Source organism: Musca domestica, unplaced genomic scaffold (genome assembly GCF_030504385.1).
Source record: "Musca domestica strain aabys unplaced genomic scaffold, Musca_domestica.polishedcontigs.V.1.1 177, whole genome shotgun sequence".
Taxonomy (NCBI): Eukaryota; Metazoa; Arthropoda; class Insecta; order Diptera; family Muscidae; genus Musca; species Musca domestica.
Window position 1 is genome coordinate 935,357 of NW_026712235.1, and position 23,073 is coordinate 958,429.

The 23,073-nt window shown below is 36.3% G+C and overlaps 3 protein-coding genes across 3 annotated transcripts in view; all 3 read right to left on the reverse strand.

The window, feature by feature from the left end:
* Positions 1-545: 545 nt before the first annotated feature.
* Positions 546-5,629, reverse strand: LOC101895906 (uncharacterized). The gene is made up of 4 exons (XM_005184194.4): positions 5,295-5,629; positions 1,619-1,763; positions 1,283-1,557; positions 546-1,224 (listed from the first exon to the last, which is right to left on the reverse strand). The coding sequence occupies exons 1-4, from the start codon at positions 5,508-5,510 to the stop codon at positions 568-570; spliced, it is 1,293 nt and encodes a 430-aa protein (XP_005184251.2). The 5' UTR covers positions 5,511-5,629; the 3' UTR covers positions 546-567.
* An 8,544-nt stretch (positions 5,630-14,173) lies between these two features.
* On the reverse strand, positions 14,174-15,673 carry LOC131801821 (uncharacterized). Its single transcript, XM_059120789.1, has 3 exons — positions 15,441-15,673; positions 14,929-15,354; positions 14,174-14,863 (listed from the first exon to the last, which is right to left on the reverse strand). The coding sequence occupies exons 1-3, from the start codon at positions 15,480-15,482 to the stop codon at positions 14,210-14,212; spliced, it is 1,122 nt and encodes a 373-aa protein (XP_058976772.1). The 5' UTR covers positions 15,483-15,673; the 3' UTR covers positions 14,174-14,209.
* A 4,650-nt stretch (positions 15,674-20,323) lies between these two features.
* Positions 20,324-23,073, reverse strand: part of LOC101894384 (uncharacterized) — a 32,670-nt gene continuing 29,920 nt past the window's right edge. Inside the window, exons 9-11 of the mRNA XM_011294496.3 lie at positions 22,796-23,052; positions 22,477-22,735; positions 20,324-21,198 (exon numbers count right to left, since the gene is read on the reverse strand). Of these exons, the coding sequence (XP_011292798.2) occupies positions 20,834-21,198; positions 22,477-22,735; positions 22,796-23,052 (881 nt within the window). The 3' untranslated portion in view covers positions 20,324-20,833. The remainder of the gene's footprint in view (positions 21,199-22,476; positions 22,736-22,795; positions 23,053-23,073) is intronic.

The window sequence follows — 23,073 nt, forward strand, 5'->3', positions numbered from 1 at the left end:
CCAATAAACGTGGATTTTTTTAAAGAATATATTTTCATAAACCATCCGACCAATAAACGTGGATTTTTTTAAAGAATATGTTTTCATAAACCATCCGACCAATAAACGTGGATTTTTTTAAATAATATATTTTCATAAACCATCCGACCAATAAACGTTTTGGGATATTCATCCGATCAGAAAGCGTGGTTTTTTAAAGAATATTTTTCGAATATCCATCCGACCAGAAAACGTGGATTTTCTAAAGAATATTTTTGGAATATCCAGTAAATTATTTTCTTTGGAAATGTTGTCATTTTGTGCGGGAGGCACCAGAAGGATTTGACCGATATTGCCCACCTCCGAACTTTACATAAGTTTACATAAAGTTTGGATCAAATCGGATACTCCCTTCGAGAGTTATCGTGCGCACCAACCAGCCAGACAGAGAGACGGACGACAAAGCTGGATCGATTCCAAATGTTCTGAAACGGATCTGGTTCAAAGAGACCTAGGGTCTAAAACCGTTATTTCGATAAGGCACGTTTCGATAAAAATAATTTAACTTGTTTTTAAAATCACAATACTTTATTCTTTATAAAAATAGTCCCGCAAAACCAATTCCATCATATCGTCAATACATTCCAACATATAATCCCGGAAATTTACATCAATTTTCACCAGCTCCAATACCTCATCCGTTCGATCAACATTTGTATAACGATGGAAGTCATCGGGACGATTTAATTTCATGTCACGCAAATAATCTCCTGGAACTCTCAATATCGTTGCCGCTATGCAATTATATAGAGCACCAAATAAGGCCAAATCCTTGAGAGAGTTTTCAAATTCTCCGTAGGTCATAAAATCCTCGGCATTCAGGGACATTCGAGATAACTCCTCCTTAAATTGTTGATAATATATTTCATGACATTCCTTCTCAATTTGTTTACGATCCGATGGTTTAATGCTCATATACAGCGTCATAAGTACATCAATGGCAGCTGGGGAATAACGACACAACTGGAAGTCGACAAATGCTGCACCCTTCGAATAGGGTTCATCCTTGGCAAAGAACACATTACCACCCCAGACATCACGATGACAGAAGACATTGTTATATTTGGTCGAAGGATTCACCATGTCATAGACGGTGTCCAATATTGAGGGCAAACGCGATTTAATGAACTCCTGCAGTGGCTCCGATTGGTAGTTTGGATGTTTGAGGGCCACAGCCAATACGGCCTGAAATAGAAAGGAGATTTTTAAGAATTCTCAAATGGAGTTTTGGTAGTTCACCCACCTTAATACCCGCCGTATACCACACAACCTTGGGATTAACGGTAACCTCATACAGCACATCCTTGAGCTGATCGCCAATTTTGATTTGATTCTTTTTCTCATAACCCACACTACAGGCATGCATGCTGGCCAGGCCTTTGAGTATGGAGCAAATTTGTGGTTTATTTAGAAATACGGAGGAATCCTTCATGGGCTTATAGCCCAAGTCCAAGATGTTTTGCATCACAAAGAGATCCGGTTTGACTAGATAACACTGGGCACACCAAATGTTGGGAGCTGTATGAAATCGGATATTATTTTTTTTGGAATAATTGAATCATGTTTGATATTGACTTACTCAGTTTCTTAAGTTCATTTAGTAATTTCTGATATAATGTAGCCTCCTTCGTTAGCATGCCGGAACGTTCAATGAAATCCGACATATCGGGATTTTGATAGGGTTTCGTCTTAACAAACAGCCTTATATGACTTAGTTCATTTTCCTGGAATAAAAATGGAAATATAATTGATTTGGAAAATATTTTTAGGGGAGTTTTCAAATTATTTTTTTCTGGGCTAGAACTATGAAAAGTCCATAATTTCAGATAGCAGAGCAAAACATGTTCAAATATTATTTTAGGATGGAAAGCCAACGTCTTTGAGAAAATCTTTTTATAAAAGACCAGCAAGTAAGTGCCCACTGCTTCGTCAGCGAAAAGTTCTCCTTACAAATTTTAGAACTTAATACATCGTACTAAATTTTCAGACTTTCAAGATTTTCCTTTTTTGGAAAAGATAATATTAAAATGTTTACCTTTTGCACCAAGAAGTCTTCATTTTAAATTTTGCCGAGGAGGATATAAGTAAAAATATAGCACAATGGACCCACATCCAATTTTTCTGTTCAAAACTATTTCAACGTATACATCTGTAAACCTTAGAAACCAATAGTGACCTCAGTATTACATTTCAGCTATATCCCTTCACCCAATACCAAATTCAGTAACATTTAGTACACATATCCAAAACGATCTGCATCTCTCCGTTCTAGACACCAACAGTGATCAAAAATTTTTGCAATTTTGTACTTTTCGAAAAATTATGGTACACATTCGCAAAACCACCACCAGATACCAACAGAGACCTCAATATCAAATTTCCGGATTCCAGCCCTATCCCTTCACCCAATACCAAATTTAGAACCATTTAGTACTTTTGGTACAATTGTAGTACAATATTCCAAACAACCTCCTTTTATTAATTCCAGACATCAACAGAGACCTCAATATCACTTCTGAATTTAGACCTTTTACCAAAATTAGTACCATTTTATATAATTATAGTGCGCATATTCAAAACCAACTCCTTCTCTCAACCACAGACATCAACAGTGACATTCATAGAAAATTTAAGGATTCCAGCCCTATCTCTTCACCCAAGACCAAATTTAGTACTATTCAGTACTTTTGGTACAATTGTGGTACACATTTCCTAAACAACCGCCACATCTCAATTCCAGATACCAACAGAGAACTCAATATCAAATTTCGGGATTCCCTTCATCCAATACCAAATTTAGTACCATTTAGTCCTTTTGTACAATTGTACTACAAGTTTCCAAAAAAACTCCTTATATCAATTTCAGACATCAACAGAGACCTCAATATAAAACTTGAGGTTACCTCCCCTTTACCCAATTTGGTACCATTGAGTACTTTTCGTACAAATATAATACACATTTTCAAAACAATCTCTATGTATCTCAAGCTCAGATATCAACGGTGAACTCATATCAAATTTCAGGATTTTAGCTCTATTCCTTCACCCAATACCCAATTCAGTTCCATATAGTACTTTTCGTACAAATATAGGTCGTATTTCCAAACCACTACCAAATCTCAAACAGGGATACCAACAGTGGCATCCCATATTAAATTTCAGAATTTGAGCTCTATCCTTTACCCAATACCAAATTTAGTACTATTTAGTCCTTTTGTACAATTGTACTACAAGTTTCCAAAAATTTCAGACATCAACAGAGACCTCAATATGAAACTTGAGGTTACCTCCCCTATCCCTTTACCCAATACCCAATTTGGTACCATTTAGTACTTTTAGTACAAATTTAAAAACAATCTCTATATCTCAACCTCAGATATCAACGGTATATCAAATTTCAGGATTTCAGCTCTATCCCTTCACCCAATACCCAACTTAGTTACATTTAGTACTTTTCGTACATATTTAGGGCGTATATCCAAACCACTAACAATTCTCAGACTCATGTACCAAGAGTAGCATCCCATATCAAGTTTTGGAATTTCAACTCTATCCCTTCACCATATACCAAATTAAGTACTATTTATATTTTCAAAACCACGTCCATATCTCAATTCCAGATACCAAACGAGAACTCAAAGTCAAATTTGAGGTTTCCAGCTCTATTTCTTTAATCAATGCAAATTTAGTACCACTTAGTACTTTTCGTACAAATATAGCACATACTCTCCAAACAATCTCTATATAGCAACCTCAGATACAAACAGTGACCTCAATATCAAATTTGAGGATTTCAGCTACATCCCTTCAGTCAACACCCAGTTCAGTACCATTTAGAACTTTTCGTACAATTATAGTACACATTTTTCGTGATTCCAGCCTTATCCCTTCACCCAATACCTCAATATCCAGCGCTATCCCTTCACCCAATACCAAAATTTGGTACCATTTAGTACTTTTCGTAAAAACGTCCAAAACTATCTCCAAATCTTAAAATTGGATACCAACAGTCTTTTAAATATAAAAATTCCGAATTTAAGTTATATCCCTTCAATCAGGCTACACATGAAGAGCGACCAATACCATTACCAATTTTCAGATTTCAAGTACTGTTCTGTTCATCCAATACCAATTTGTACCAAATATAGTATTATTTAGTACTTTTCGTGCACTCGTACATATTTCCAAAACCGCAAACCTACTATCAAGATGGATCCCAATTCAAAATGTCAGCTTCATCCGCTCACCCTAAACCAAAATTTTTTAAATTTAGAATCATTTAGTACGGTTTTGGAAAGCGAGCGCTTCACCGGGAATGGGCCAAAATATCGCTGAGCAACATTCGGGCAGACGTGTGACGGTTTCATAGGCCGTTTGAAGGCCATAATTCGTGCCAAAGGTGACCAATTCGAACAAATCTAAACTTATTCTAAAATTTGATGCTATTTCCGACATGTAAAAATTATGGCATTTGACTTTGTTGTAGTTTTTTTTTTATCTCACTCTGTATATGGTACCTCACGCACATTTTAACATTTTCCAAAAATTATCGCATATCTCCTAAAGTAGCTAATATAGTCCAAACCTGGCACGTCGCAATATTTATATTATATTTATTTAGCTCCGATATGAAATGGACAATTTTGGCCCATTCTTCGGGACCTCCTCCATACAACAATTTGAATAACCATAACAGAAATCAAAATATATTACAATAAATCTGTCGGCAAAATCGACTGATACTTTTTTACAAAATCTCAGCATTAAGTTTTCGTCTGGGCGTTTATTCTCGATCAGTCATTCAGTTATTTTACTCCTCTTTTATATATATAGAGGAAAAAAAGACTAGGGCTACAGTATTGGCATGTGGGTAGCTGTTGGTGTGTAGGTGGGAGATAAGACAGGGTTTTAAGAAACTTGTGCTAAACGCTACTAAAAACTTTGTTTTTGAACTAAAGTCGTAAAGAGGTAGATTTTTTTAATTTGTCAGACTGTTCATTATTCAAAAGAATAAAATAAAATTTCTTATTAAGATCATGATCGGCACAATGGTCCAGAGGTCTTCAAGTATAACATAACAACATAAACCCATTTTCCAATTTTTCTTTTTTAACAAATTCGTATAAATTCACCCCTTTTTTGAAATCACTATAAATCTAACATCATAAATCTTCCATAGAAATCTAATCTTCACTCATTTAGGAAATCGTTTATCATGGGCTACCGAGTGAGGGCGTTGTTTTTTTCCTTCTTACCTCCGCCTTTTGATATCTCAAATGTAAATGGAAATATTCGCCCAAATATCCAATTGTACTCAGCTCTGGAACAATTTCACATTCCTTCAGTTGACCACCAGCAATTCCCTGTTCTTTTAATATCTTCTCCAGAATTTCTTCACATTCTTCGCGGGTTACTAAATCATGGCGATTATGTCGTTCGATTAAATCTTTATTATTTTGTTTATCATTCATTATGATTTGAATTGAATTGAAAAATGTCCAAAACAAGCTTTATTTCAATAACAACAACAACAAAACACACGTGATAGCGGCAATTATGGAACGAGCCGCACAGCGTTCTACTCGGTTTGAATTTTAAAATACAACTGAGCGTCGAACCAGTGGTGCTCTGGAGAGATACTTGAAGAGTGTTATTTGAGACGTGTACAGCGGAATGGTGAGCGTATTAAGTGAGTCATTAGGTTTGTAACAACTCGCAGAAAGTATTATCTGAATTTATAAAAAAGAAAAGTGATTAAGTGACTTAATGATTCATCAACGCACAGATGAAACTTCTAAAGCTAGAATCTTGGGTGAGGGTCACCCTTGGTCCAAAGGTGTCAGATAAGGCTGGGTTTTTTGAAAAATCGTATTAGAATGATACGAAAGTATTAAAAGGTACTAAATATATTACTCTTTGTATTTGACTAACCAGTAGAGCTGGAACTCTTAAATTTGGAATAAGGGTCACAGATGGAGTGTATGATAGATGTACCAAAGGGAAGTTAGTATCATGTAAAGGTTAGAGCGTAAAATTTAAAATTTGGAATTAAAATCAAAGTTGAGGATTAGGGTCGATATAAGGAGATAGTTTTTTGGAAGTATGTTCTCATGTATAAGAAGAGTACTTAACGGTACTATATTTGGTACAATGTGAATTTAGAGGAATGGATGGAGCGTGAATCCTGAACTTTCTAATTAACTTTACTGACTGAGTGTATAATTGGGATATGAAGGAATATTTCGAAACTTATACTTTATGTTATAAACTTATGTGCACAAAAGGTACTAAATGGTACTAAATTTTGTACAATTTCGATTTGGGTGAACCGATACAGGTGGAATACTGAAATTTGGATATCAGAATATTGTTGCATTATTGAATTGGGGTATGTGGGAAGTTTTGGAAATTCGTATTTATGTGTACAAAATGGTACTAAATTTGGTACGATTTAAATTTTGGGAGAAGCGATAGAGTTGGAATGCTGATGTTTGAAAACAAGATTACTATTGCATTGTTGGATTGGGGTATGTAGGAAGTTTTGGGAATCAGTACTTATGTGTACTAAATGGTACTAAATTTGGTACAATTTAAATTTTTGGGAGAAATGATAGAGTTGGAGTTTTGAAATTTAGAAACAAGATTACTATTGTATTGTTGGATTGGGGAAAATAGGAAGTTGTGGAAACTTGTACTTATGTGTACTAAATGGTACTTTATTTGGATATGTGCGAAATGCGATGGGTGTGGAATCCTGAAATTGGGAATTAAAATTTTATTGGATTGTATGATTCAGGTTGTTATGAAAATTTGTACTTATGATACTAATTTTATACTAAATGATACTTAATTTGGTACAAATTGGAGGTGTGGTGAACCGATAGAGCGGGAATTCTGAAATTTGGAAACAAGATTTCTATGAGAAAGTATGATTGAGGTATTGAGGTAGTTTTGAAAATTTGAAATGAGAGTCACTGATGGAATGTAGGATAGCAGTACCAAAGATTTTTTTTTGGAAATTGTAACTTTAAGGTTACGAAAAGTTCTAAAATATTATTAAACTTCTAAAATGGTACCATTTGGTATCATGTGTGCGGATAGAGTTAACAATTCGAAATTTGGTATGAGAATCAAGGTGAGAAAGTAAATTTTGATAAATGAAGTTGGTTTTGGAAATGTGTACTAAATGTGCGAACTGTACTAAATTGTACAAAATTTGGAACAGTTTGTTTTAGGGTGAACGGATAAAGCTAACATTTTTTATTGGGGTGCCTGTTGGTAGGTAGTCTCGTAAATGTATACTTAAGTTGTACGAAAAGTACAAAATAGTACTCTATTTGGAACAATTTGGTATTGAGTGAACAGATAGTGCTTGGAAATCTGGAATTTGATATTGTTGATGTGTAGCCTGGATATATGGAGGTGGTTTCGGAAATGTGTATAGTAAGTGGACGAAAAGTTCTGAATTGTACTCTATTTGGTATTGGGTGAAGAGATAGAGATAACATTCTGAAATCTGATATTTCGATTACTGATAGTATCTATGTTTGAGATTTCTACGAAAAGTACTAAATGGTACTAAATTTGGTATTGCGTGAAGGTATAGGTCTGAAATCCTAGAAATATATGTTGAGGTCTCTATTGGTGTCTGCGGTTAAGATATGGATGTGGTTTTGGAAATGTACTAAATGGTCTAAATTGGGTGAAATTATGGAAATTTGATGTTGAGTATGTACTCTGTTGGTATCTGGGATTGAGATATGGAGGTGGTTATGGAAATGTGTTCTATAATTGTAGGAACGGTACCAAATTTTGTTGAAGGAATAGAGATAACATTCTGAAATTTGATGTTGAGGTCTTAATTGTTTTCTTGGATTGGTGGTTTTGCTAATGCTTACTCTGAATGTTCGAAATGTGCAGGCTGAAGTAAATTTGGTACTGGATGAATGGATGGAGGTGAAACCGTGAAATTTTATCTTGCGATAACTGTTGGTATGCGACTTTAACTAAAATAAACAAACTTAGACCCAAGCATTTGTTATTTGGAATTTATGAAATACAGGCAAATTAAAAAACAAGTAAAAAAGCTGCTAAGTTCGGCTGGGCCGAACTTTTTATACCATCCACCATTGGGAAGGAACTTGAAAATTAAAAAAATCCACCGAAAAATACCTTTTAAATGAAATCCGTTATATGTGGGCTATATAAAGACGTGGACCTGCGTAGAAAAATTTCCGTAAAAGTTTGAAGTGTCCACTACGAACTTCAAATACGAAATTTAAAAAAATTAAAATACCGAATGTCAGGATGGAGAGTACAGACAATTCCATTGATAAACTTGGCGATAATTATCAAATGCGTAATAAGGAGAGGTTCCGTTATATGAGGTCTATGAGAAGACATGGACCTGCATGAGCAATATTCAGTCATAGATGGTAGTACCTATTAGGAACTTCATATTCAAAATGTGAAACAATTCCGATTAATAAGGTCGATGATATTAATACAACGAAAATACCGAATATTGAGAGGAATCGTTATATGGGCGCATATAAAATCTTCCGTCATAGCTTAAAGTACCCACTGCAAACTTCAAATAAGAAATTAAAAAAAAAATCCGGTAAAAACTATCGCTAAAATCATCAAAATACCGAATATCGGGGGTACCGTTGTATGGGTGGTATGCGATATCGTGGACCTATATAGACAATTCTATTTCATGGGAAAAAGCACTCAGAAGAAACTCTTTGTGGGGATTTTCAGACAATTCAAAAAAAAAAAAAAAAAATAAATAAATAAATAAATAAAATAAAAAATTGGATACAATCATCAAAATACCGAATATGGGGAGGTATCGTTATATAAGGTAAATACGATATCGTGGACCTATGTAGACAGATCTCTTCCAGGAGGTAAATTACTTTCAAAGAATTCCTTGTGTAGAAGTTCTGATAATTCCATTTAAAAATACCGAATATCGGGCGGTTCCGTTCTATGGGGCTATATGATATTCTGCACCGATATAGACCATCTTCGAACTTGACCTGCCTGCAGACAAAAGGCAAATCTGTGCAAATTTTTAGATTCCTATCTTAAATCATTTTGACCCTAGCGTGATTACAACAGACGGATAGACGGTAGGCAGGACAGGGCTAAATCGACTGATATACTTTTTTATACCCTCCACCATACTATGGAGGGTATATTAATTTTGTCATTCCGTTTGTAACTCCTCGAAATACTCATGTCAGACCCAACAAAGTATATATATTCTTGATCAGCGTAAAATTCTAAGACGATTTAGCCATGTCCGTCTGTCTGTCTGTGTGTCTGTCTGTCTGTCTGTCTGTCTGTCCGTCTGTCTGTCTGTCTGTTGTAATCACGCTATCTTTCGAACAAATTGAGATAGAAGGCTAAAATTTTGCACACATGTATATTTTGCCAGTAGGCAGGTTAAGTTCGTAAATGGGCCATGTAGGTCCAAGTTATCATATAGCCCCCATATAACTGTACCTCCCGATATTCAGTATTTTTATGATTTTAGCGACATTATTCGCCGGAATTGTTTCAAATTTGGCATTTGAAGTTCGTATTGAATACTACAGCCTAAAACAGAAAATTATCTGTGTAGGTCCATGTCTTCGTGTAGCCCCCATATAACGGTACCCCCCGATATTCGGTATTTTTATGATTTTTGCGACATTGTTTACCGGAATCGTTTCAAATTTGGTATTTGAACTTCGTAATGGATACTACATCCTAAGTCAAAAAATGAGCCATGTAGGTCCACTTCTTCATATAGCCCCCATATAACGGTACCCCCCGATATTCGGTATTTTGATGATTTTAGCGAAATTATTCAGGGAAATCGTTCCAAATTTGGTGTTTGAAGTTCGTAATAGATACTGCAGCATAAAACAGAAAATGGGCCATATAGGTCCACGTCTTCATATAGCCCCCATATACTATACCCCCCGATATTCGGTATTTTGATGATTTTAGCGACATTATTTACCGAGATTGTTTCAAATTTCGCATGTGAATTTCGGAATGGATACTTCAGCCCATGCCAGAAAAATGTCTGTGCAGGTCCATGTCTTCGTATAGCCCCCATAAAACGGTACCCCCCATATTCGGTATTTTAATGATATTAGCTTGATTATAAACAGATTTTTCTTCAAGTTTCGCATTTAAATAGTGTAATAACTTATGACAAAAGTTGCCTATGCTGGCCCACGTCGTCGTATAAGCATTCGGTATTCTTAAGATTTTAACAGAATTTTTAACGGATTTTATTTATTAGAAAATGCCAAATTTGTACCAAATGGTGGAGGGTATTAAAAGTTCGGCCCGGCCGAACTTACAGCTTTTTTACTTGTTAAGAATGTAGTAGACTGAAGATAACTTTTTTTCTATATACGAGAGAATTTATAATTATATTGCAATTAAAAAAATTAAACTTTATAAAATGAAATTTTGTACTTAAATTTCATTACAATTTCGTTTTTTACCTACATATGTTTAAGGTAGTGCCTTTTCAATTCGTCTGAAAGGTTTACCGGGCATTAAGCTCTTATTTTCGTTGGCGCTTAATCTATGCACGATTAGATAGGCCAGTAGGCAACATAAAATATACAAGAAACAAATTTCGGCACTACCATGTTTGTTATATTTTTCTCTGGCCAATTTGTTAGAAGATAATCTCTACTGATAGCCGTATTTTGTTTACTACACGCGGAGTAAAATTATATGTGGCACTTGTCTTCGGGGCTGTGGTGAGAGATTGTAAACAATCTTCCATTTACGAGATCTTATCTACGCTCAGTCTATCAAACTTGTTGTACAATTGCGGAGAGAGCGAGAGATATGATAGGAGAGTGTGTTTAAACAATTAATAATATTTAATTTGTTGTTCAGTTGACAGTGTGCTTTAGGAATTATAAAAACAAATGACAATGTTTGCAATTGATATTCTAAAGATGTTATAAACCGCTGAGATTATAGCTAGACAATATATCCATAACAGATTTTATTTTTGACAATGAGTTGATGGTCCAGAACCATGCACGTTTTATGCATTTCAACACAATGGAATGGGATGACACATAATCGCTATATGGATGGTATTTAGTGAGAGGAGCATGTATAGGGCTTGAATTTTAAATAACAAATTATATCTACATATTTGTGAAAAATGTATTTTTCAAAATCCCGATTATAAGGCAATAATTAAAAATCATATAAGACCTATTCCTTAAGCGCAGCCTATAATGGATTTCTAAGAGAGAGCTCTCGAAAGTCTAAATTTTGTTGGAAAATATTTTTAATTGTAATTTTTTTTTTTGAAAATCTAGTTGAAAACCCCAGAATAATGAAATATAATGTGTACCTAAATAGGCTTATGAAATTTATGCCTAATCGAAATTAAGACTTTAGACCCCATTTTTTCGACTGGTGCGCACCATTATTGTTCTCGAATTCAGTATACGATTTGCTACAAACATGGAATGTCCGACAATCGTAATAATTATCAAACTTCGAAAAAGAAAGAAAGCGAAGATGGACAATGTCGGACCACTTCTTTTGTTACACCTCAAAAGTGGTTAAACTTAAAAAAAAATATATGTTAAAAAGTATCCGTCGGCTTAGCCGAAAGAAGGCTACCCTCAGCCAATATTCGATTATTTAAATATATTTTGACTTCTGTTATAATTATTGAAATTCTTGACTCTCTATGGAGTAGGTTCCGAAGTAATGGGACAATATTGTACATTTCGTATCGCACCTAAATAAATGTGATATAAATATTGCAACGAGCCAGGTTTGGACTATATAAGTAAATTTTGTCACAATTTTGACCCTTTGTGGGGGAGGTACCGGAAGGAGTGGACCGATATATTCCATCTTTACACCAGACCTTGGGTTAAAAAAAAAATATAAAATGTGATGTGTGTAATTTTAAATTAAATGGATGCCTTTTTGGAATTTTGCGATCGTTTTTGTTATTCAAACCTTTGTGGGGGAGAAACCAAAAGGAATGGCTGAATCTATACCATATTTATAACAGATCTTGTATTAATGAAAATATTGAAACATGCCAAGTCTAATTGGAATTGGATGTTAATTTTTCGTTTATGAATTTCAAGGACATTCAAAATTTTTACCCTTTGTGGTGGATGTACCAGAAGGAGTGGACCGATATTACGCATCTTCACATCGGACCCTTGCTTAATAAAAATATTGTGATGTGTGTAATTTGACGACAATCGGACACTTATATCACATATTATAAGATTTCTGATTATTCAAAATTTTGATCTTTTGTGGGGTAGGTATTAGATGGAGTGAACCGATATTGTCCATTTTCGCACCTGACCTAGCACCGATGCAAATATTAGGATTAGCAAACTTGGAGCAAAATCGGATTATCCTTTCTCTTTCTGAGCAGTAATTTTTTTTTTTTTTTGAAAAATTCGATCTTTTGTGGGGAAGGTTTCAGAAGGATTGAACCGACATTGTCCGTCTTCGAACTCGGTTTAAATTTCATAATAATCTTACGATGTACCAAGTTTGGACAATATCGAATACTCCCTTCGAGACTTATCGTTCACACCAGCCGGCAGAGTGATGGGAGTACAAGATATTTTACTACTTATCACCAGACTTTAGAATGGTAAAATTATTTTTTAGTTCCGACCTTGCTTTCCAAAATACTCCAGACACAATAGTCCAACGGATTGGTATTTGGTGGACATTGTGCGCTGGAAATGAAGCGAGGAACCTCATTTTTTAACCATTCTTGGGTGGCACGTGTTGAGTCCTGTTGGAATGTTCAAGGTCAGCGGCCCAAGGCTTTAATGCACCCTCCAGAATATTTTCGCAATAATATTCGGCATTTATTAAGATGCCACGGTAGATTAATATGAGCGCAGAGTGACCATCGGCTGTTATGGCGGTCCACACCATCACCATGGGCGGCGCTTGAGTTCTGGTGGCCAACCGAAGATACACATTTTCAGCTGAACTCTTTGGCAAGTAACCGACGATCATTTTGCTGGACAAGGATTTTTTTTTTCTCATCGGAGAAAACCAAATACGGCAGTTCACCACTTTCTGCCAAGCTAAGCAACTCTTTAGCTCTTTTGAGTCTATTTTTATCTGTTGTTAGTACCATTTAGTACACATAAGTATGAATTTCCAAAACTGCCTATATACCTCAGTCCTACAATGCAATAGAAATTTTATTTCTAAATTTTAGGATTCTAACTCGATTGGTTCTCCCAAATTTCATAATTGTGTTGAATTTAATACCATTTAGTACAAATAAGTACGAATTCCCAAAACTATCTACATTCCTCAATCCAAGAATGCAATAGTAATCGTATTTCAGAATTCATAATTTCAAGTTTCAGCTCTATCGCACCCTAATCGAAATTGTACCAAATTTAGTAGCATTTGGTACTTTTCGTGCACATATGTACATATTTCGAAAACTTTCTCCATATCTCAATCCTTCTACTCCGCCAATAATGTTATTTTCAAAATTCAGGATTCCAGCTCCATTCGTTTCTCCAAATTTAAATTGTACTAAATTTAGTACCTTTTAGTACTTTTCATATACATGCGTACACACTTCAAAAACTACCTCCTTACATCAACTCTTCTCCTCAACCTTAATTCCCACTCCGAATTTTAAGTTTTTAGCTCTAAGCGTTCACATACAATACGAAAAAATACCAAATATAGTACATTTTAGTACTTTTCGTACACTTATAGGGCGAATTTCCAAAAACCCTTTTGTACATCCATCATACACTCTATCAATGACCCTCATTCCAAAAATTTAAGAGTTTTAGCTCTACTGCTTCGTCAAATACCAAGTACCGAGTTCCGATTACCCAGCCAGAGGTCACTCTTGGTCCGAAGGGGTCAAGACCCTCACACTAAAATTTAAGAGTTCTAGCTCTACTGCTTCGTCAAATACCAAGTACCGAGCTCCAAAAACCCAGCCAGAGGTCACTCTTGGTCCGAAGGGGTCAAGACCCTCACCCAAAATTTCAAGATTTTAGCTTCAGCCGTTTCGTCTGGGCGTTGATGAATCGTTAAGTCAGCCAGTCAATTACTTTACTTTTTTATTAACATCGATTTTATTTCATTCATTCAGATTAATTTATTTTGGCTTAAAATTAAAATATTCCATGATCTCCTGCAATGGATATTGTATCTTTCCCATATAGGTGGGATCCATCTGAGAGACCCTCTCAAACATTGCAATTCGCTCACTATTCATATAGGCATCAAATGTCTTGGGTTCGGTGGCACGCATGTGGGCGGCCCATCCTGGGGGTAAATTAAATAATGGCACACAAATTGATCGCAGAGTTAAGACAGCCAGCAGAGCTTTGCGGCAATCTTCTTCAAATTCTTGTTGCGGTATCAGGTCTTCACTTAAATTCAAACGTTTCAATTCTTCTCTCAAAGTTTTGTGATAATATTTCAATAGGTCTGGCACCTCTTTATCTCTGCGTTGAGGATTTTCAAAATTATTATAGAGAAAATTGAGGACATCTATTGCCGGAGGACTGTAACGGGTCAGCTGGAAATCGACAATGCGACACTCTAGAGGTTCTTTGTCGAGTTTGTCATATTTCCAAAATATGTTGCTGTTCCACGAGTCACGATGACACAAGACATTGCGTAGAGTTTTCGAGGATTTGGATAACTCCTCCATATCCAGAAATACTTGGTAAAGTTTTTGATTGATGAATTCCTGGGCCTCGGGGTACTGATATTTGGGATGAGTTTGGGCTATGTACAAGGCGGCCTGTGAGGGAATCACAAATTTAAATATTAAACAAAATTTTCTTTTGTTGTTAAAAATTAACACACCTGAATGCCCGTTATGTACCACTCATTTGCCGCAGTTAGCTGCAATTCGATGAGCACATCCTTGAACTGTTCACCAATATTCAGTGACGCTTCGGCTTCCCAGGCAAGGCTGGCGGCATGAAATCTGGCCAGCAGTTGTAAACACAATTGCAAATGTTTCGTTGTGTAAACGTCATTTTTCGATAACTGCTTGAAACCCTTTTCGGGTATGGAAAAATCTTCCAAAACTAAAATATCCGATCGCACCAGATATGATTTGGGAAATAAATCTGCCGGGGCAAAACGTTGAATATTTGGTAAAATATTGGCATAAATGCTGGATTCTTTGCGAAAGAACCCTTTGCGTTCGCATTCATCGCGATAGACTTCATTGGTGACGGGGACGGATTTAACAAAAAAATTCAGATGTCTCTCGGTATCAGAATTCTATGGACGAAAAAAAAATTAAATATTTTAATTTTCAAAATTACAAAAAAAAAAAAAAAAAAAAAAATCAACAAATCAAAACTTACCCCCTCTTTAATATCTATTTCCAATTTATAATATTCACCCATAAATCCCACCAAATCGCTGGAGGATTTCACAACTCTGTGCGACAACAATTCAAATGCATTGTCACTGGACAAATTTAAACAATTCTTGACAATTGTTAAACAATCGCTTTTGTTTAAAATTTCCACTGGTAGCCCTGCAATGCTTTCTTCCGCGATCACGCTCCAAACGCTACTAAATCAGAACGCTTCATTTGCTCCACAGAGCAATAACTGGCATTCCGTTCAATTTACATAATTTTGTTTTAGTTTATTTTTTTTTTTTGAAAATATAAATTAAGTTTTGTTCTCTTATCCAGAAATTTGTTTAAATTTGAGAGAATGAGAGAGCCACACACACACTAGCCATTAAGATAACAATAAATGTCAATTAGTTGTAGATTATCATAACTTGTTGAGATGGGCACAGTGGGCATAAAAATGAAAACAAATAACAAGTAAAAAGCAGTAAGTTCGGCCGGGCAATGAATACCCTCCACCATTTGGAACGAATTAGAACATTTTCAAAAAATAAAATTCTGTTTACATTTTAAAAATACCGAATATAGCCGTTTTATTGGGGTCTATACGACGTGGACCTACAAAGGCATTGTTTGTCACAAGCCATTACCATATTCAATTCACATCATCAAAATATCGTATATAGGGAGGTACCGTTATATGGGAGCTGCGTGAAGACCTGGACCAGCCAGACAATTTTCTGTCAGAGGCTGTAGCATTCATTACGAAGTTTAAATACGATATCTGATATATGGGGGCTATACGAAGACGTGGACGTGCATAGTTATTTTTCTGTCTTAGGGTGTACTATCCCTTTGGAACTTAAATATCAAATTTGAAAAAATTCCGGTGAATAAAGTCGCTAAAATCATCAAAATACCGAATATCGGGAGATACCTTTATATGGGGGCTATATGAAAACGTGGACCAACATGGCCCATTTACCATTAGCCTTCGATCTCATTTCGTTCAAAAGATAGCGTGATTACAACAGACAGACAGACGGACATCGCTAAATCGACTTAGAATTTTACGCTGATCAAGAATATGTACACTTTGTTGGGTCTGGCATGAGTATTTCGAGGAGTTACAAACGGAAAGACCCTCCATAGTATGGTGGAGGGTATAAAAATAGTTAATATGGAATAATACATTGTGTAGTCGGTGTGACAAAAATCAAATTTCTCAAAAATCACAGCAAAACCGGAAACAAATATGGAGGTATAGGTAAAAATATGGGACGGGAGTATCGGTGTTTAAAAATTTCACATCGGGTATCAGCGGCCCATTTTTAGATATACAGGCTGAGATAAATAAACTGCAACAAAGTCAAATGCCATAATTTTTCAAATTTTTTTCAATTTTATTGAATGTAAAATATCGGAAATAACATCAAATTTTAAAATAAGTTTAGATTTGTTCGAATTGGTCACCTTTGGCACGAATTATGGCCTTCAAACGGCCAATGAAACCGTCACACGCTGGCCGAATGTTGCTCTGCGGTATGTTTCCCATTCCCGGCGAAGCGTTTGCTTGAGGTGATCGACACTTTGGTATTTTTAGTGTCAACCTTGCTTTCCAAAATACTCCAGACACAATAGTCCAACGGATTGTTATCCGGAGATATTGGTGGCCATTGGGCGCTGGAAATGAAGCGAGAAGCCTCATTTTGTAACCATTCTTGGATGGCGCGTGCTGATTGCGATGGTGCTGAGTCCTGTAGGAAGGTCCAAGGTCTGCGGCGAAAATGTTTGCGTGCCCAAGGCTTTAATACACCCTCCAGAATATTTTCGCGATAATATTCGGCATTTATTCTGATGCCACGGTCGATTAATACGAGCGGAGAACGGCCATTAACTGTTATGGCGGCCCACAACATCGCCATGGCCGGCGCTTGAGTTCTGGTGGCCAACCGAAGGTGCACATCATCATTTCAGCTGACGTCTTTGGCAAGTAAACACGATCATTTGTTTGTTTGTTTGTTTACAAACTGCTGGACAACGAATGTTTTTTCATCGGTGAAAACCAAATTCGGCAGTGTACTACTTTCGGCCAAGCGAAACATTTCTTTAGCTCTTATGAGTCTATTTTGAGTTCCGAAGCAGTTGGCCAATATTGACCAATTCGTATGTGACCTATATCGGCTACACCCTTTACTTTATATGAAAGATGTGAAAATTTATGGAAAATATTGAAATATGCCTGAGATTCCAGATATAGTGGATAGAAAGGTTCCACTTCATCGCATACGGATGTGCAAGTTATGAGAGATTCATTATAAGAGTATTAATAAAAAGTTTGACCCTTCTTGGTGGAGGTAGCAGAAGGGGTGTGCCGATATCTATCATCTTCATGTTAGTAAAAATATGTTAAAAAAACAACGTTTATTTATTTGTTATTCAAAATCTTAATCCGTTTATAGGGGCGACGGCCGAAGGAGCGGTCCGATTTATACCATCCTCACACCAGATCTCGTATTAATAAAAATATTGGAATAAGTAAAATTTGAAGAGAATCTGATGCTTATTTCGCTTTTTAAAAGCTTCATGGTTATTCAAAATGTTGACCCTTTGTGGGAGAGGTACCGCAAGGAGTCGACCCGAATATCGGGAGATACATCTACACACCAGTTATTGTATTGCTAGAAATATTGAAAATTTGAAGGGAATGTGAGGCCTACTTCATGTTTAATGAACGTTTTGTTAATAAAAAAAATTAACATTTTGTTGGGGAGGTATAAGTTAAATTTGAAGAGAATTGGGTGGTTACTTCGCAATTTACAAGCTTCATGGATATATAAAATTTGGATTCTTTGTGTGGGATGTACCGGAAAGAGTGGATCAATAGATCCCATCTTCACTCCAGATATTGTATTGATGGAAACATTGGAATGTGCCGAGTTTGAAAGGAATCGAATGATAATTTCGCTTTTTATGAGCTTCATTGTGATTCAAAATTTTGACCCGTTGTGGGAGAGCTACCAGAGGATGTAGTCCATATTCCTACAAGATTTTCTGTTGGTAGAAATATTGGCACGTGCCAACTTTGAAGAATATCGGATACTTATTTCATATTATAAAAGTTTTATAACTATTCAAAATGTTGACCCTTCGTGTGGGAGATATTTGATGGAGTGCGCCAATATTGCCCATTTCTGCACCTAATTTAGGGCTGATGAAAACATTAGGATTTGCCAAGATGTTCTATTAGGTAAATTATTTTCTGTGAAGATGTTTACCTTTTTGACAAAAATATTACTATGTACCAAGTTTGGACAAATCGGATACTCCCTTGGAGAGTTATCGTGAACACCAGCCAGCCAGACCGACAGACGGACGTACGGACATCGCTAGATCTACTCCAAATGTCTTAAAACGGATTTGGTTCAAGGAGACATAGGTTCTAAAACTGTAACTTCGATGAGGCACGTTTTGACCGTATCATAAGATATATACCCCCTCTTGCCATATGGCTGAGGGTATATCTAGCCTTATGGCTGAAGGTATAAAAATAATAGTTCATGAAACGCATGAGTTTCTAGTTCGGCAATGAGACCCTGTTGTCTGTTAACATGGAAATTGAAATGGAGCTGGAAATAACTGGATTAAACATTTTGTGCACTTTTCATAACAATACCATTATAGGTTAGCCATCCGCTTAAATCACATATTAAGAGCCGTTAAAAATTAATTTTAAGTTGGTCAGCTCTGACATATTCGTAAACAAATCTACTCTGGGAAAATAAATATTCCACTATACACGAATATCCAATTTTAAAAGCTTTTAGTCAGTCTGAAATTATTAAAAAAAAAAAAAAAATTATTAAATACCATTATAGGTTAGCCATCCGCTTAAATCACATATTAAGAGCCGTTAAAAATTAATTTTAAGTTGGTCAGCTCTGACATATTCGTAAACAAATCTACTCTGGGAAAATAAATATTCCACTATACACGAATATCCAATTTTAAAAGCTTTTAGTCAGTCTGAAATTATTAAAAATCCAATTTAAAGCCATAAAAAAGTTTATAAAAGATCCACACTTGAGAAATGTTGCTCAGCTCTGAGAAAAAATCCGTGTAAAATGGCTATTTCATTTAAGTTCTTTTATAGCTTTAAGCTCTCAAACAGATTTGGACAACATTCTTTAAAAGTCCATGTTTTAGAGCTGTTGGTCAGGCCTGGAAAAAAGTTTTACTTATTCCCGTTTAAAGTCATTTTGTGAGCTCTGAAAAATATCATCAACAATTCACGTGCTGCAGCAATTGGTTGGCTACGAAAATATTCACAAAGGATCCAAGTTTAGGAGCTGTTGATCAGTTCTAAAAAATATTAAAAAAAATTCAACGATTGTTGACTTCTAAAAATTTAATAAAATATTTGACTGAATGATTCCCCTTTGAGTGTTTGGAAAACTCATTAAAAATCCACGCTTCAGAATCTACACAAGGGGATTCCTGGTCAGATGTTGAAAATATTCATTGAAAATCCCAGTGTTGAGCTCTTGGACAATTCTTAGAAAAAATTAGCAAAAGTCCAATATAAGAGCTTGTCCGACTTTGAAATAATTCATTTAAAAATCATTAAAATCTACGTCTTCGAGCCGCTGTTCAGTTAAAAAAAAAAAAAAAAAACACAAACACGGACGTTTAGTCTCATTAAACTCTTAAAAAATAATAAAAAAAAAATCCGAGTTTAGCAATTTTTGTTCAAATCTGAAAAGTTTCAGAAAAATCGATATTTTGGAACTGTAAGGAAACCAAGATGAAGTAGTAAAATACTCTTTAATTCAAATTTGTTTTATTCTTCGACGTTTTTATTTGAAAACATAATACTTTCGTTTGTTGTTGTTGTTGTTGTTTTTGTTTCTTTTTCAATTTGATTTCTTTGACAACTTTAATAAACATCTTAAAGACTAAGTAAAGCCCGTATAAAGTCTCCATTCATATTTGGTAATAATTATTTTAATTAGAATTTAAGAAAAAAAAATATTCAAAATTTTTAATTGCTCTTTTTTTTAAATTGATTGTTGCAATAATTTCGAAAAAAAAATAATTTTATTTTTTTCCTAAATTTCAATAGTCCTCTAGGCTATATAAAAATAGTTTCTTCAATTTTGTTGCTTGCAAAAACTTCCACTCTCGTCCATGCTATAGCATCAGGCATCTTAGTAACGAGTAAAAAAGCTGATTTTTGTAAATATTTTGAATTTCTAACTAGCTTGTTGGTTAACACTCCACACGCAATCATTCAGTCCAATCTCCATTAGGATCCCCATCCTCATCGCCCTCCTCAAAATCACGAATATTAAAGTCCTCGTTGAACAAATCTTCACCCTCAGAGGACTCCGAATGTCATCTCGGTGCATTGATGTGTGTCGGTATTGTGATGAAGCCCTTGGGTGGTCGTGGCATACGAATTGTTGTCGTCCCTGCCGAAGCAGCTGTGGATCCGGGTGTGACACTGGGTAAAAGTTGTTCATTTAATGACCCACTGCGATCTTGATTCAGACAATCACAACAAATATTATCACAACGTATTAACATGATGAGACCAGCTACAATCCAAAATAAAATCGCAGGCCATGAATATTGAGCACAAGAAGCGAAGAGAATACAGCCAATAAAAATGGCCGAACAGCAAATAACGGGACTGACATTGACCACACTGCCGGTGTATTTGGGTATTAGCGGCATCATGAGGCTTATTATGAAGACACCTGAAAGGGGATAAGGGGAGAGAAGGGTTAATTTGAGATGTAAAATATTCTTAAGGTAGAAAAGGCCAACGAAGGTTCATCCATATAGAAGAAGTCCTCCGAAGACCTTATGAATGACCTCGGAGGAGTTTTCCCGGATATGGAAGACCTCTGAGGAGTATTTTGGAGTGGGGAGCCTTCTCTGTATATGAAAAACCTCTGAGGGGGCTTTACTTATATGGAAGACTTCTGAGGATATTTAGGCCTTCCGGGATAGAGAGAACCTCTTAGGGGTCTTCACTCTATGAAAGACCTCTCTGGAACCTCTAAGGGTTCTTCATTCTGTATAGAAGACCTCTGAGGGGTTTTCTTTTTATAGAAGACCTCCGAGGGGTCTTCTCGGTATAGAAGACCTTTGAGGGATCTTCTCGGTATAGAAGACCTCTGAGGGATCTTCTCTGTATAGAAGACCTCTGAGGGGTATGTATAGAAGACCTCTGAGGGGTCTTCTCTGTATAGAAGACCTCTGAGGGGTCTTCTCTGCATAGAAGACCTTTGAGGGGTCTCCTCGGTATAGAAGACCTTCGAGGGGTGTTCTCGGCATGGAAGATCTCTGAGGGGTCTTCTCTGCATAGAAGGCCTCTGCGTGGTCTTCTCGGCATACAAGATGTCTAAGAGATATCCTCGGTATACAAGACCCCTAAGAGATCTCATCGGTATAGAAGACCTCTGAGGGGTCTCCACGGTATAGAAGACCTCTGAGGGGTCTCCTCGGTATGAAAGACCTTTAAGAGGTCTTCTTGGCATGGAAGACCTCTGAGGGGTATTCTCTTTATAGAAGGCTTCTGAGGGGTCTTCTATGTATAGAAGATCGCCGAGGGGTATCCTATGTATAGCAGATCGCCGAGGGGTATTTCCTGTATAGAGGACCTCTAAAGGGGTTTTTCTCTGTATATAAGACCTCTATTGGGTTTTCTCGGTATAGAAGACCTCTAAAGGGTCTTCTCGTATAGAAGACCTCTGAGGGCTCTACTAGATATGGAAGACCTCTGAGGGCTCTTCTAGGTATGGAAGACCTCTGATAGGTCTTCTCGTTATAGATGACCTCTGAGGAGCCTTCTCGGTAAAGAGGACCTTTAAGGGTCTCAGTCTGTATAAGCTCGTGGAACAGTGTTCTCTCTATCTAAAGGTCCTCTATGTATAAGAGATCTCTAGATGGTCTTTAAGATCTCTGTAGGGTCTTCCATGTTCAGAGGATTAGTGAATAATTCTAATTATAAAGAAGTGTCTCAAACTCACCTATTGACCCCGTGAATGCCGCTGGCGCCCAATGCATAAAAATGCCGGCCAAACTTAAAGCTACACCCAAAAACACAACCACAATTGCAAATATGGTGACACGCCACGAAGAGACTGTGGGTATGCGAGCCGTTCTGTCCAATGGACCGGCTGTGGCCACTTTAACCTTTTGGCGGTACTCATCGACAATGGCATCAATATCCGTTGATGTATCCGAATCGCTGTTATCAAATTTATCCGGGTACTCGAAATCCGAGGGCTATAGAAGAGATGGAAATTATAAACATTCTTCTTTGGTATTAAAAGTAATTAAACTCACCGGAGGCTCTCCATCGGATAATATCGTGGACTCAACATCTTTGGTCTCCCTTTGGGGGCAGGGTGATGTTGGCTCACCCAAAAGTAACCACTCCTTCTCCACTTCTTGTTTATTTTTTGATTTTGCTTTGGGTTTTTTATTTGGAGCCTGTTTGCCAACACTCAAGTTCCAGATGCTGCGCTTTAGGCGGGCCGACGAAGAACTATGGGTGATGGGTTCGGTATTCAGTCGGCTATATGATAATGAAGAATCTGTGTCTGAAAAGTAAGACACTTTGA